General features: G+C 40.0%; 1 protein-coding gene across 10 annotated transcripts in view; it reads left to right on the top strand.

Moving 5' to 3' along the window:
- LMO7 (LIM domain 7) overlaps positions 1 to 14,646 on the top strand; it is a 128,263-nt gene that overhangs the window by 90,475 nt on the left and 23,142 nt on the right. For 9 of the 10 annotated variants that reach the window (XM_064585995.1, XM_064585993.1, XM_064585992.1 and 6 more), the window contains 4 exons: positions 87 to 204; positions 2,245 to 2,387; positions 3,865 to 4,297; positions 6,005 to 6,313. In XM_064585995.1, coding sequence (XP_064442065.1) covers positions 87 to 204; positions 2,245 to 2,387; positions 3,865 to 4,297; positions 6,005 to 6,313 — 1,003 coding nt within the window. The remainder of the gene's footprint in view (positions 1 to 86; positions 205 to 2,244; positions 2,388 to 3,864; positions 4,298 to 6,004; positions 6,314 to 14,646) is intronic. The other variant, XM_064585991.1, reaches the window with a different exon arrangement.

The raw sequence follows: 14,646 nt of genomic DNA, 5'->3' as shown, positions 1-14,646 counted from the left end.
GATGGAATTTCCAAACAAACAACCTTCCAGTTTAACCCTAAATCCGGTCATGTGACCCTTTGTTACCATGGGTATTTTGGTTGTAGGAGTAAGTCCATGAGTGATGTCAGCACGGAGGATATTCAGAACTTGCGTCAGCTGCGTTACGAGGAGATGCAGAAAATAAAATCACAACTAAAAGAACAAGACCAGAAATGGCAAGATGTGAGTACTTTTTATATTGGGAGAAGGGAAGACTGGGAGAGTATTCTTATTTGACTCTTCCTTGTTTCTCTTAAAAGATCAGGATACTTGAGATGATTTTCCTTGCTACAGAATTCAGTCCTCAGAAAATGCGATCAGCTTCCTTTGAAAAGACTCGTACACCTTTTTGGCCTATCACTGTTGCCTATTTTAAAGGCCTCTGTGAAAAATATAATAGGGTATTTATTTTCTAATATTCTCTGAGTTCTCAAAAATGTGAATCTGCTTCCTTACAGCATGGTTAATTTGTTCCCTTGCTTTGGTCAGTTGAATTTGGGGTATGACTGTTATTGAAGCTTGTGAAGGGAAAAGACTTAGCTCAAAGTTTAGAGGAGCAGGGGGTCCTGAACAGTCTTGGCATTAGCAGGAAGAGATGAAGGGGGTTCTCAGAGTTAATAGAGATTTGGGGAGAAATAAGAAATATAACTAGGCGTAATATTTTGGCTGGAAAAGTCATTGTCTGATACGAATCAAAATGAGATGTTTTCATAGAGCTGACTTATATTCAGATGTTTATATGGACACAGACTTACTATTTAGCTTTGTCCCTGCAGGAAAAAAAGCTTGACCTTTTTTGAAAGGGGTAATTGTTACAAACCAAAAGAGTGTCTAGGAATACAATAGATAAATTATACAGAGCGAAACCAAAGGATTTTGAGGATAACTTTATGGGAAGAGTAGAGTGTTAGAATGAACAAAAGGGCCAGGGATAGTAAATCTTCATTTTCAAAGAGATTAAAGCTTATGAGATAAAGAAGAACCTTCTGCCTTGGCTGCATTTCTCAATTCCAGGGTCTCTTTTGGTTGGGAACTCGATTTAATGATCAAGAAACAGTAATTCAATGTCACTTTGCCCAGATACATGGGGACAGTTTGGGTGTGAAAAGAAGTATTGAGGGGTTATCTGTTAATGCAGATGAGAATTCACGCTGATTACCCTGTAGGACTAAATGCGCACTGCTTTTATTCTTTTTGGAAGTGGTTCGTACTGGCTTCAGGCTGTTTTTAAACAGGAATGGCCCTGTCAACTCTTAAGGGTATAAACCAAACTAGTTTAGTCTGAGATCTTGGATGTGCTTCTCTTTGGACTGGAATGCCACTGGCAGTTCTTAGCGTGGCATTTCTCTATTTTGGAGACCTAGAAAAGTCTGTGCCATCCAGAATGTCTTAAACCCTTGAGTGTCGCAACCAGCTTAGGCTGCTAGGGCTAATTTAGGTCACCAGCTTCTGTTCCTGGGGATGTGGGAAACAGGTCCACTTTTCCTACGGCATCTTCCTTATTGCCCTGTTGTTGGGTAGAGTTTACCTGCTTTAAAATCATATCCTCAAGCCTGACCTCCCCAGGAAAGCCTTTTCAAACTCTGCCCTCCCCTGCCTGAGGTGGAATTGATCACTCTCTCTGTTTCGGACCCCCGCCATCCTGTGCTGTCCAGTCACACTCATTGTTGAACTTTTATTTACAAGTCCCTTTCCTTTCCAGCCCAAGGGTTCCTTGAGGGAACCCACATCTTGCCCATCTGCACGTTTGTGGTCCTCTGCCTCAAAGCAGGGATCCAGCTCGGCGTATGTTAAATTAAAGACAGAGTGGGCACTTACGCCTCACCATTCCAATCCTGTCTCTGTTCCAGTTGTACTAGTGAAATACGATATTTCACACAACAGCCAGATTATTGGAGTAAGATGAAAATGAATTTGAAACAGTTCCTGATCTTTCTGACCTGGCACCCAATTACAGGCATTTAGCAGGCTTTGTGAAATGGGCAGGGAGGCAGGAAAACAGTAATGGGGTCTATCTTATTAGGTCAGGTTTTTTAGACAGACACATGAGATAAAGGTTGGTACAGAAACACCAGCTATAAAAAGCAAAATTAGGCCACCCTGGCATCAAGTTGGAGTGAATAGTTTCAGCGATGTAATGGGATACCCTGGCACGCTCTCATTGCTAGAGAGGGTGTGTAGAAATTCAGGTATGCCTGTGCTGATGTGATTTTCTTCTGTCAGGATCTTGCAAAATGGAAAGATCGTCGAAAAAGCTACACTTCAGATCTGCAGAAGAAAAAGGAAGAGAGGGAAGAAATTGAAAAGCAGGCACTTGAGAAATCTGAGAGAAGCTCTAAGACATTTAAGGAAATGCTACAGGACAGGTAATAAAGCTGAGTGCATCTCACGGTTGGAGTTTCCAGTGTTAGAAATCCATATTTTATGTAAGGGTTGGATACTAATATTAAACCGTAAGCAAATAGATGTGAAACAGTCAGGATTTTACTCTGCAATGAGAAAGTAAAGTATTGCTGTAATAAAGAGTGACTTGGATTAACAAGAGAAATGGGTGCTTAATATAGGTGGGCATTCTTTCTTGATTTTTACATTGTATATTCAAGTGCAGTATTGGGTGGTGTTGGCCATCTTTGGTGCAGAAAACAAACTACCTTTTCTACTTTTAAAATGAATTTAGGAATAGAATGGCCAAATAAAACCAGCTCCCACTCATCTAAATTGTGTAAAATATCAAGTTCCTTTTCATGTTTTAGTGGTGCGATTAAAATTCTATTTTAAAGGAAGACAATATAAGCATAAATGTAAGGGGTTTATTTTTGGCATTGCAACAGAACAGGATAAAGGTCCAATTTAAAAGTTCCTGTAGAGCAGTTACTGTGAGAAACCTTGGAATATTTATAGGTCAGGGGGAAGGCAAATATGCTTTAAGGATAATGTCAAAAAGGAAATGTGCTGTCAGGTGAAGTTAAACAAAGCTCCTTTGTGCCATAGAAGCAAATGGTAAACACAGTTTCATTCACTTAAGAGGGATTCCCTACTAAATGGTAGTGATGAGGATGTGTGATGAACTTTTCTATAAATATGAATGGTGTCTTTAATCTGTAGTAATTGTCCATGCAAGTTCTATCAAGCTATATGAAATCATATACTAACTTGACCTTAACTGAAGTCTGAGTCTTTTGTGGTATTTTGTTTTTACTAAATTATTTTAAATTGCATACAGGAAAAAATACTCACAACCCTGTAAAGGAATCCACATCTTTGAAAGATTCAAATTGGTTGTCAGACAATCAGTTATATTTTAAGTGTGCTAATTTTGGAAGATTGATAAACTTGTAGGTAAAACTTCGTGAATATTCCCTTAGTAAAATATCCTCATTTTCTTTCTTCTTTTTTTTTTAATGTTTTATTTATTTGATAGAGACACAGCGAGAGAGGGAACACAGGCAGGGGAGTGGGAGAGGGAGAAACAGGCTTACCGCCAAGCAGGACCCTGGGATCATGACCTGAGCTGAAGGCAGACACTTAACGGCTGAGCCACCCAGGCGCCCCATCCTCATTTTCTTATTAACATCTCTTTACAATTAAAAAAATCCCTCTGAAATATTTGAGAGCCTCTTTAAAAAAAAGAATCAAGTTCCGACAATCTTTTAGTGTGGCACTAAAAAAAAATTACATGTATTTCTCCTCCTATTCTGTTAATATCGTGTTGGTTATTGTGTGAAGTCAGTAGCCTTTTTATTCTTAGTCCATTTTATGTTACTGCCCAAGTAACCTCTGTCTGTCCACCTCAGTGTGTCACCTGCGTAACTTGGTGGTTATGGTGTGCTTCTTCCTGCTAAGGGAATCCCGAAATCAAATGTCCACAGTTGCCTCGAGGAGGAGGTTGCATTCCTTTGATGATGTATTGAATGAAGAGATGCTTTCCCCTACACCGACCATGTTGGAAGCAAGTTACCAGAGCGAGAGAGTGGAAGAGAAGGAAACAGCATATTCTACAGAAATTCCTAAACAAGATTCTACAACTTTTGCAAAAAGAGAGGCCGCTGTGGCCGCTAACATTCAGCTTCCTTCTAAAAGCCCCATGGAAGAACAACTCCCAGACTCTTTGTCTTCTCGGCGTTCACTGACTACACAAACAGAGTTGACTCGAATTTCAGCCTCTCTCCCCAGAAGTTACCAGAAAACTGATACAGCCAGGTTAACATCTGTGGTCACACCGAGACCTTTTGGCTCTCAGGCAAGGGGAATCTCATCACTCCCAAGATCCTACACGGTAAAAAATGTGTTCCCAGTTCATTTAGTCTGTTCTCAAGAGCAAAATGTTGGGGAACTTGGGTAGAAGTTTGAGTTACCTCTACTTGATGTAGAAAATATGCATAACTTATGTATAGGGCCATTTTGTTTCAGCTGATTTAGTTTCAATACACATTTAATGCTTAAAATGTAACAACTCTGTGGAACTGATTAAACTTTAAATTCAATCAAAGTAGGCCTGATACCTTTTAAAGAATGAATAAGCTGCTTTCTAAGGCAGAACATTTTTTAGTGTTGTATTTTCTCAAATGTAGCTTTTGTAAAGTATTAGGCTGAACCATATGAAGATGCTAGTAGTTCTTTTTGACCTACAAAATAGCAATTTTGGGTGGTTTAACCCAAATATTTTCAGATGCCTTATGTACAGCTTTCTATTTTTCTCTGATTACCTGCTCTATTAGAACTTGATATGCTTGAATGTGGTTATTAAAATGTATCTCATGGTTCTATTTATACTGGGGTTTTTAAGAATATAGAAAATGGAATCATTTGCCCTGAGAATAAAGCAGTATTGCCTAGCTGAAAGTGGGTGTTTTAATTTTAACTACGTAAGAGGACGCAGTATAGTGTTAAGATCAATGTTCAGATTTCTTTTACCTCTGCCAGTATAGTATCCTAAAATCTAAGAAAAAACTTGAAAAGATTTTCAAGGTAAGGAAAACCTGCCTAAACTAGTCAGGAAAGTCCTAATCATTATAGTAATAAAATAGAGATATATTTGGCAGCATAAAAAAATCAAATGTATATGACTCATTAGTAACAGTCAAAAGACCACTTACAGACTCAGAAAAATATTAGTAAAATGAGTTTTAGATATAGAGTTAATATAACTAGGATTTAACATGTTCCTACAAATTGGTAAGAAGACAGGCAAGCAGTAGAATAACGGATATAGAAATGAGTAGCCAGTTTCAGGAAGAGAGAGTTCAAATGTTTGATAACATAAAACACATCAAAGCATGTTCAACCTCATGAGAGCAAGAATGAGGTGTACAGCTTTTTACACATCAGATTGACAAAGATTTAAAACATTGAAAATGTCTAGGGTTGGCAAGGATGCAGAGAAATAGCCATTCTTCTATATTCTATTAGGAGTACACTGCTACAATTTTTTTGAGAAGATAAATAGATATAAAGTTTGTATATTACATTTATTTTTTATAATTTCATATTATAAAATATCCTTTGGTCCAGTGAGTCTTCTTTGGGGAATCTATAAAAATAGATTATATTTATATAAAAATATAAAAATAAATATTCCAATTATAAAAATAAGTGGGTACTTGTTGCAATGTTTTTGGAAGTTACAGAAAACTTGAAACAACACTGAATGCATATGAAATGCATAAATGGTAGCTACCCGTACAATGGAGCGTTCAGCAATTAAAAAGACTAGTCTAGAGATCTGTCCATTGACCTATCAGGGTGATGTAAATGAGCAAAGCAAGTTTCAACAGTGTGTCTATAATATCAACACTTTGTAAAAAACAAATCCCCCTCCCACTACAAATGTGCCTGTCTGTTAGCATGAAAGAATGTACTCCGAGCTTTTAGGCATAGTTGCTGTGGGAGGTATGTTACTTCTATAGTTTTAAAGTATTTAATGTATATGTTTTTTAAACAGAAATCTAATGACACCAACCTTAAAATGGCGTTTCCTTTTTAGATGGATGATGCTTGGAAGTTTAACGGAGATGTAGAAGATGCTAAGAGAACACGGAATAGTTTGGTGAGCACCTCTGTGCAGAAACCTGACACAAGCCTGCTTGTTTCCAGCAAGTCCAGTGAGAGAGAGCGAGCAGTGGTGGGAGAAGGTGTGAGGGGGCTGCAGTCTCCTACACCCTCCTTCTCATCACTTTCCCAGGACCAGGCTGCCACTTCTCAAGCCACACTGTCTTCAACATCTGGCGCCGATTTAACATCTGCGTTTGGAGAAGGGGGAAGCTCACCGCAGATGGAGGTCTCGGGATTGCAGGTGAATTTGGGAAGGCTGCCTGTCACGCACTGCTCAGAAACATGAGTATTGAAATCTGGAAACCATGCTTCTAACCTCTAGGCATTATTATCTGGGCTGATAATGTGGAAAACGATATTGCAGTTTATTTTTAGCACATCTGGAAGAAGTAGGCCTCTTCCACCTTTGCGTTTATAGATCCAGATAACCCTTGTGATGTGTGTGTATTGAGGCTTTTTGGACCTATCTTTTTAGGGTTTGGCTGTTATTTTCTCTCTACTCTTCAGTTCAACAACAGTTGCCTTATACTTCTAGTGGTTAGCAGTCCTTGGTTCAGATGTAGGGGTCACTTGGGAGGTTACAGATTTAGGTCTAACAGGTAATTGAGTAATAAAAGCCCCTTCTCAGGGAAATTAACTGACCACGAGGGGAAACTGGTACACATGCTATGTGCTGGCCTCTAGGGACATGGCATTTCTTTCCCTATAATATTAACCTTCTTGTGACTTTTTTTTTTTTAAGATCTATTTATTTATTTGAGAGAGAGAGATTGAGCATGTGAGCATGCAAGTGGGGGAGGGCCAGAGGGAGAGGGGAGAGAATCTTTCAAGCAGACTTCCCACTGAGCAGGGAGCCCTATGCAGGGATGGATCCCACCACCCATGAGATCATGACCTGAGCCGAAACCAAAAGTTAAACACTTAACCGACTGAGCCACCCAGATAAGCACCCAGTGCTTTGAACTTCACTGAACAGACCACAGAGTGCCAGGAGAGGCTCTGGAGCAGAGAAATTACCAAGTGTAGCCTGGCATCATGCAAGTCGATCTAACACCAGCCTTGCAGAGAATGCAGAGATACAGGTGACGATTTACAAAGCGTTGGCACTGATGGGGAAAGGGCCTGAGCATTAGGCTAGCGGAAGCAGAGACAGAAAAGAAGACCGCCATGGGAGATTCTGGAGGAAGAAATGAAAGGATATTACTGGCGTAGGTGTGAGGTAAGAAGGAGAAGGAAGACCCGAAGAACACTTACAAAGCTACCAAAACATCTAGATGTTCACCAACACACTATTTTTTATTTTTCTCTTCTCTGAATACCTAGAATTATAGAGTTTGGACAAACGCTTGGAAGAGCATTACAAACACCCTTGACTTATTCGTCCCGGGCTATCTTGTAATGTTCACAGCACTGTTCCCGAGGCAGAAAGCTCCTTCTCGGTGACAAGAGCAGGTGATGCTACCTGAGCAGTAGCCCTGTCCACAGTGTAGGAGTGGACACACCGAGCAACTCCGAGATGGGCAAGTCACCGTGTGATCTATACATATGCGGGGGAGTTCCAACCACTCGACTTGGCAAAGCCTTATTTTGCTTGGTAGGATACCATTTCAAAGGGGCATGAATCCATTAACGATGACACCTGAAACCATGCCATGTTAATTCAGGTTCTCCTGAACTGCAATAACCTGAAACACACCCAACACCACACTTAGCCTCCTTTTCTTAATCCCTGGATGCGACTAGTCAGCTGCCACCCTGAGGGCGTTCTACCACCAAGTGCACAATACTTTAATAAGGCTGTTTTGTCGGGTTTGCTATTTGAAAACGTGAAAGCAAACACGTGCGTACGTCCATAAAACAAAAGCCACCTTGCTTCTGTTTTTATTATTCACCCACTGGTACCTTATGTTCTCCAAGTATACCATAGGCTACTGTTCTCATCCACTGAAACTTAGGATGTTAATTATAGATTTCCAATTCTTTAAAAATGAAGTTAAAAAAATGATAGCTAAGGATTTTAGCAAGCTGAAGAGATTATTTTTAGATATATGTTTGTCAAGATGCATGGGAACAACAAAGAAATATGCCTCCATGTTAACAAAGATAATCTCTAAAAGACAGGTCAACATATCACCATTTAAAGATATCTGTGGTCTGGCGCCTGGGTGGCTCAGTTGGTTAAGCGACTGCCTTCGGCTCAGGTCATGATCCTGGAGTCCCTGGATCGAGTCCCGCATCAGGCTCCCTGCTCTGCAGGGAGTCTGCTTCTCCCTCTGACCCTCCCCCCTCTCATGTGCTCTCTCTCTCTCATTCTCTCTGTCTCAAATAAATAAATAAAAAAAATCTTAAAAAAAAAATTAAAAAAAATAAAAATATCTGTGGTCTGTTCAGTGAAGTTCAAAGCACTCAGGGGAGCACTCCGTCCCCTCAACACTGGTCCCGAGCCCCCTTTGTAGTGCTGTAACAGCTGCTTACTGAGCGCTTGCCATGTGCCGACGGGCTTCTTGGGCGATTTCTGAGTCCTCAGGGACTGTGTATCCCTGTTTTGCTGTTGTGGAAATTGAAGCACGAGCAGTCACGTGACTTGTCCATGGCCGTTACAGGGTCCTGAGTGGTGGAGTCAGGATTCGTAACCAGGCACTCTGAACTAAAGGTCGCCTGCACCACAAAAGAATTGAAATTTGGTGACCGAGCCACACAACACTGCTTGCTTTTTCTTAAACACAGCATACACTTTCTTCAACATGTCATACATACTTGTTCTTATTGTTCCCAGATTCGAAAATGCTAATTTCACCCATGTTTGTCTTGTGAAGTCGTCCTGTTCTCTCAAAGCCTAGGAGGGTCACTTCCTTCATGAATCAAGACCTCTTCTTGCCCTAGTTGGAACTGAACTTTTCACCTTTGGTGAAAGTCTCATTTGCTGGATTCTTCCTCGTTCCAAATGTTCATCGTTTCTCCTTCACTGGTATTCTTTGTACCCTCTACAGCCTTTACACATAGTTGTCACTTGTGTCTTTACTGACTTGAATTGCATTCAAGGCCTTGATCACCAAACTGAAGTATGGACTTGATCCAGCAGGTAATTTAGGTCCTCATAGGCTCTTTTAATGTAGGAGTGTTAAGATTAAGGCGTATTTGATGACTCTAAGCACTTTGCTGTTACATAGAATTATTTTAAGGAAACAAAGTCTGGGGGTGCAGAAACTGGTTAGGAGCCTCTTACAGAATTGTGGTCATGAGGTGGTCCATGCCATTAAGAAGAAAAAGAACTTAATATAACCTCATTTAAAATCTGCCCACAGAAATTTCTTTCCCATCTCCATTGCCCAGGTGGGGTTTCATTCCTTCCCATTCCCTTTTCTGCCCTACTTCTCTTATGACACTGTTTCTTTTCCTCCCCCTTTTTCTGATCCAGCCTGCCAGGGCAATTGTGAGGGTGACCCCAAGGCAAGGGGAGAGTGTGAGCCCAGAGCTCTTCATCCTCCTCCATCTGCCTCACAGATGTGGCTTTGATTATTTTCCCCCGATTGGTCTCATTGACAGGGTTTTGTTTCCTTTTCTGTCTTGTCAGAGCCCTCTTCTCTCAAACTCCATCCAAATCCCCATTTCAGAACCTCTGCCCCAGATTTTTTAAAGTGCTACCCAGAAGCCAGATGATACAGATGGAAGGAAGGAAGATTTTTACATGTTTACTTCTCAGTCACCAAGCCTGCAATGGGGCCCCTTTTGAATAGCACCCAGGGATAATGCTATCCCAGCTTCCTCCCACACTCTTCTGTAGACCCTACTCCCCGGGAGGGCAGGAAGCAAGCATGCCCCCATCACTGTTAGCACAGTACCTGGATCTGAAAGTACTCGTTGAATGCTGCGTTCTCTTGGCTTTAGAGCTAGGTATGTGAGCGTTAAATAGGACTTTCTTTAGCTGACCTGGAAATTGCTTAACCAGCATATATATCCTATATAACATTGTTTCCATGCATAAGAGAAAGTAATTATGGGGCATGTACCTTGGCACCTTTGAAGTGTTTCACTTAATCCTCCCAATAACCTTTCAAAGTAGGTGGTATTATCCCCACATTTAGCAATGAAATACTTGGCAATTTGGAAGTTACATAAATTGCCCTGGGCTGGTTAAGTGTTTAGGCCACGACTGTAATTTCTCTGACCCTAATTTTTTGGAAATATGACAAACTCCCAATTTGAGAACTGCCTTATGTGTAGTTAAGTCTCCAAATGTTGACTTAACTTTGCTGTATCTCTAGAATTTTAGAGCCAACAGGGACTGAAATATCTTCTGTTGCATAAAGATAAAATCATTCTTAAGATTGTTTTTGAGGAAAGCTATATAGTTTTTTAAACTTACCAGAACTGGATCAGAAATGTGGGTTTTCTGAAATGTAGTTTGAAATTTACCCAATAGGCAGTAAGGAGCTACCAGCAATTTTAAAACAGGGTGCAGTAATGATAATTGGCATGTTCTGTGACTAACAGTCTGGGAGCTGTGTAGAAGATGGAGGGAAAGAAGGACGGAGGCAGGATCGCCAATTGGGAGGTGGCCGCAATAGTTTGGACTATGGTCTCCCCTCTAAATTAACATGGTAACCTGAAGAGTAACAAAGGGTGGGATAATTCAGGATAGACTTATGGATGGAGGACTTGAGAGCACTTTATTAAATGCATGGATGCAGCGGGGGCGGGGTGGGAAAGGCAGGAGGAAGAGGCCCCGGTGTTGCTAACTTGGGCATCTGGTCAGATAGTGATGTAACTGACCAATACTTGAGAAGCAAGAGGTGGAAAAGAGTAGGTTTGGGAGGAAGATCCTGAATTTAATTTTGGATATATTGGGCTGGGTCAATAACTGAAGACACAGCAGGGAAGGTTATTCAGGAAAGCTCATAGTCAAAAAGACGGGAGACTGGCTCAGGGATGACAAAAAAGTGAGAATAGGAGAGCAAGCAGGGGACCACATTCATGAAACTGTGAGGTGGTGGGACAGACGGAGGAAAAGACGGGAGAAAGTGGGATAATGGGTGACACAGAAGACAGTTTCTGAAAGCAAGAAGAGTTGGTGTAGTGCCTGGTGGGAGGAGGACTGATGATGGATTTGGTAGGAAAGAGATAAACTTGAAATGGGTTAAGGGATGGCACTGGAAATACCACCTGCCTCTTGGAATGGAGAAGTGGATGAAGTAGGTAGAGATGTGCCTTTCCTGAAGGAGAGTGGCTCCAGGGCCAGAGCAGCACCATGATTGGGGGGTCACTCACTTAAGTTCTCCCCCCACTCGCACCCTGAAAAAACGATGCAAAAGAATCATGTGTGCAAAAATCAAAGTTGATCTATTTCCTCTGTTACTTATGACTGTAGAGCCCAAATCTGTGTTTTGTGTTTTGTTTAATTTTATCAACTTCAGTAGGCTTCCCTTAACACATTTATCTAATTGAAAAAGTTTGGGGAAAATAGCTTTTTGACCTGTTAGTACGTAAGACTGGCCCTGTTTTTCATCAGTTCTCATCTTTGGTGATAGGAAAGTCTAAATTCATAGATGTCCTAAAATTAAATCTTGCCATTGCCTCTCTAGATAAATCATCATGTTTTTGTCTAAAAAGCTCACCTTTCAGTTGTACTTCTGTATAAATCAGATCTAATTTGAGGGAAATTATTTTTAAATGGTGATATGTTGATAACCATACTTTATCTTTTCTGGCATAGACAACTGGAACCACTTTATCAGTCATCAGGGATCTAGATTTCCCTTAAGAATTTATATTTCTGGTTCTATCCAGTTCAAGCAGCACTTCCCCCATCATCGTCTTCTGAGGCATGGATCCTTTGTGGACTACTCACATGGCATGTATCTTGCAGAGATAAATAAGGAAGTAGAAATCCTAACTGAAATCACTGTTGAACAGTTTGTGCTTGACTATAATTATAGATATGTTCCCCTGCAAGGAGTCTATGGGCTGATCTAATTCAAGGACCTAGGATTCCAGAGAGATGCCTGAGGGACTGCCATCATGGGCAGGTCACGCCATTGAAATTATAGCTTGTAATTGAAATTATAGCTATTCATTCTAATCCCTTCTATGTATTGGTTTGGGAGGGAGCTGGTCTACATAAGATTTTCATTTGAAAATAGGGTTTTGCAAAACAAAAAGCTTGCAAATCCATGTCATTATGAGAGAGGAGACCCTGCCAGACTCTGAAACATGCCTGAGGTCACCTGGTTATTGATAGAAATGGACCTGTAATCACTCCTGTGGTTCTTTTCTCCTTTGCCTGTCTACAGTCCTAAGGACCCCCACACCTACAGTCTGCCAGGCTTAGCCACAGTGAGGCTGTCCGCTGTTAACTGTTTCAGAGAGGTGGTTATCTGCTCTTTTATTTAATATGGTCAAGTGGAGGTTTATTTCCAAGGCAAGAATATCCTTTTGTGAGACAATTCTTCTGGTCTAATAAAGCTGTGAGACTCTTTCATCTATAGCTTAAGCTCATTCTCTTTTATCCTATATTTGGTAGAAAAGGATAATGTTTACTTGCTGTCTCCCACAAAGTATTCTTTATGTAGTTTGAGACTATTTATTAAAACTCCATCCTGTCTTTTATTCTTCAAGATAAAAAACATCAATTAGCATCTTGCATATCTAACCTATCATTTGTCCTCTCCCATTATATAGCAGTAGATTCTGTGCTTTACTTGGCCTTAAGTAAAATTTTTTTTTTTTTTGGAGGGTAAGTGTAGTGAAGATGACCACTTATTTTCATTGAGTCATATCTAATTTAAGTGTATGGTAGTTTCGGTTAAAGAGAAGAACTAACCACTAATTTTTTCTATTCATAGCAGAGTTTTATTCTGGAGATTGGTGTTCATCAGGCTGATTATTAACATGTTTTCACTAACTGCATGAGGGTTCCTGTATTTAAACTGCTTTACAAGCTTTCTGATGAAAACTTTTCTGTATTATTAGCTACAGATTTTTCTTAAAATAATTCCATACTCAACTCTGGGAAGAGTCAGTAATTATTTTTCGAGAGCAAGGACCATGCCTAATCCATCTTTATTTCCCAAGTACTAAGCCCCGTGTCTTATACAGGATAGATGTACAATAAGTGTATGTTGACCAGATGAATAAGTGAATATTCTTATAGTATTTCTGTGTCCACAGAATGTAGTAAGTTCTTGGTTCGGTGCCTTCCTTGCCTTCTTTCTAATTCTTACATAATATCAGTTTTTTTGTAGAATAGAGTCACTTGGGTTTTAAACTTGTTCGAGAGGTCAAAAAACTTCGGCATAAAGCTTTATGAATTGCCCAGTTAGCCCTAGGCTCGGTTTTAACTGCCACATTGAACTGGAGAATTTGTAGGTCTTTTTTTCCTGGAAAATAAAGTGACTTTAGGGAGAACTTCTCCTTTTTAAACAGTAAGTCTAAGTTATTAATTATTTTAAATCAAAGACTGAAACTAGGCTGGGAATTTCAAGTTGAAATTCATGTCTGCTCTTTACCCAAAACAAAACATATAAATTATGAAAGGCAATTGAAATTTTCACAGACGTCGTGTATTTTACAACTTAAAACATTTGTTTTGGAAAATGGCTGCAAGTCTGTGAAACTGAGCATTTGTTGCTGTGTAGGATAGTGACAGAGTTGGAAATAGAGGTCTGTTGTCTGGGAGGCTGTTGTTCTGGGGTTTGTTGTGGCTGATGTGACTTCGAAGAAGTTGTGACTTGTTGCTTCGGTGTCTCAGTAGGGGTCCTCTTGGCATCTGACCCTGGTTCCTCAGAGATGACGTAGCTCTGCATTTTGCAGCTTGTCTGGCAGCTCTGCCCTCACCCCTCGATCTTCATGTAGCAATGGGACAAACAGTCGCCTTGCCAAAACTTCAGGTGCCCATTAGGGGGTGGTCCCCGTCCTAGTTGAGCTCTACACGTACCTGAGTCATGTGTCGATGAACCCCTCGAAATTATGCAGCTAAATATGTTAAATGTCGGAGATACCTTTTTAATAAGTATGGTGGCATTTTAAAAAGCATTTAAATATTTTTTTTGCATTTCCAAAAATGCTATTGTATTGAAATATATGATATGTAACATTGTATAAATTTAAGGTGTACAATATGTTAATTTGACACATTTATATATTGTAATATGATTGCCAATGTAGTGATAATTAGCACCTCAATCACCTTATATAATTATCCTTTCTTTTTAGTGGTTTGAATAATTAAGTTATAGTCTCTTAGCAAGTTGGATTATAATACTGTGTTGTGCATGTTCACTGTACTGTGCATTAGATCTCTAGGGCTTATTTACTAATAGCAAGTTTGTACCACTAAACAACATACACAACATGCCTTCTCACTCCTTTCCTGGGTAATAGCAAATGGTCTATAAATTAAACCCAATTGTGTAGTGGGCAAATGCCCAAGCCTTATTAATGCCCAGCTGATTATTAACGAATGTGAAGAAAAACATCTGTTGACGTGAAGGTTTCTCTTGTTTTAGCAGAAAAATAATAAACTCATTGATATGTATATAAACGAAGGTTTTACCAAACCCAAGTTAAAAAGATTGA

Source organism: Mirounga angustirostris, unplaced genomic scaffold (assembly GCF_029215605.1).
Source record: "Mirounga angustirostris isolate CCGP_5_RB_7025 unplaced genomic scaffold, mMirAng1.0.hap1 SCAF_3, whole genome shotgun sequence".
NCBI lineage: Eukaryota > Metazoa > Chordata > Mammalia > Carnivora > Phocidae > Mirounga > Mirounga angustirostris.
This window is presented reverse-complemented; position numbering and strand designations above follow the sequence as displayed.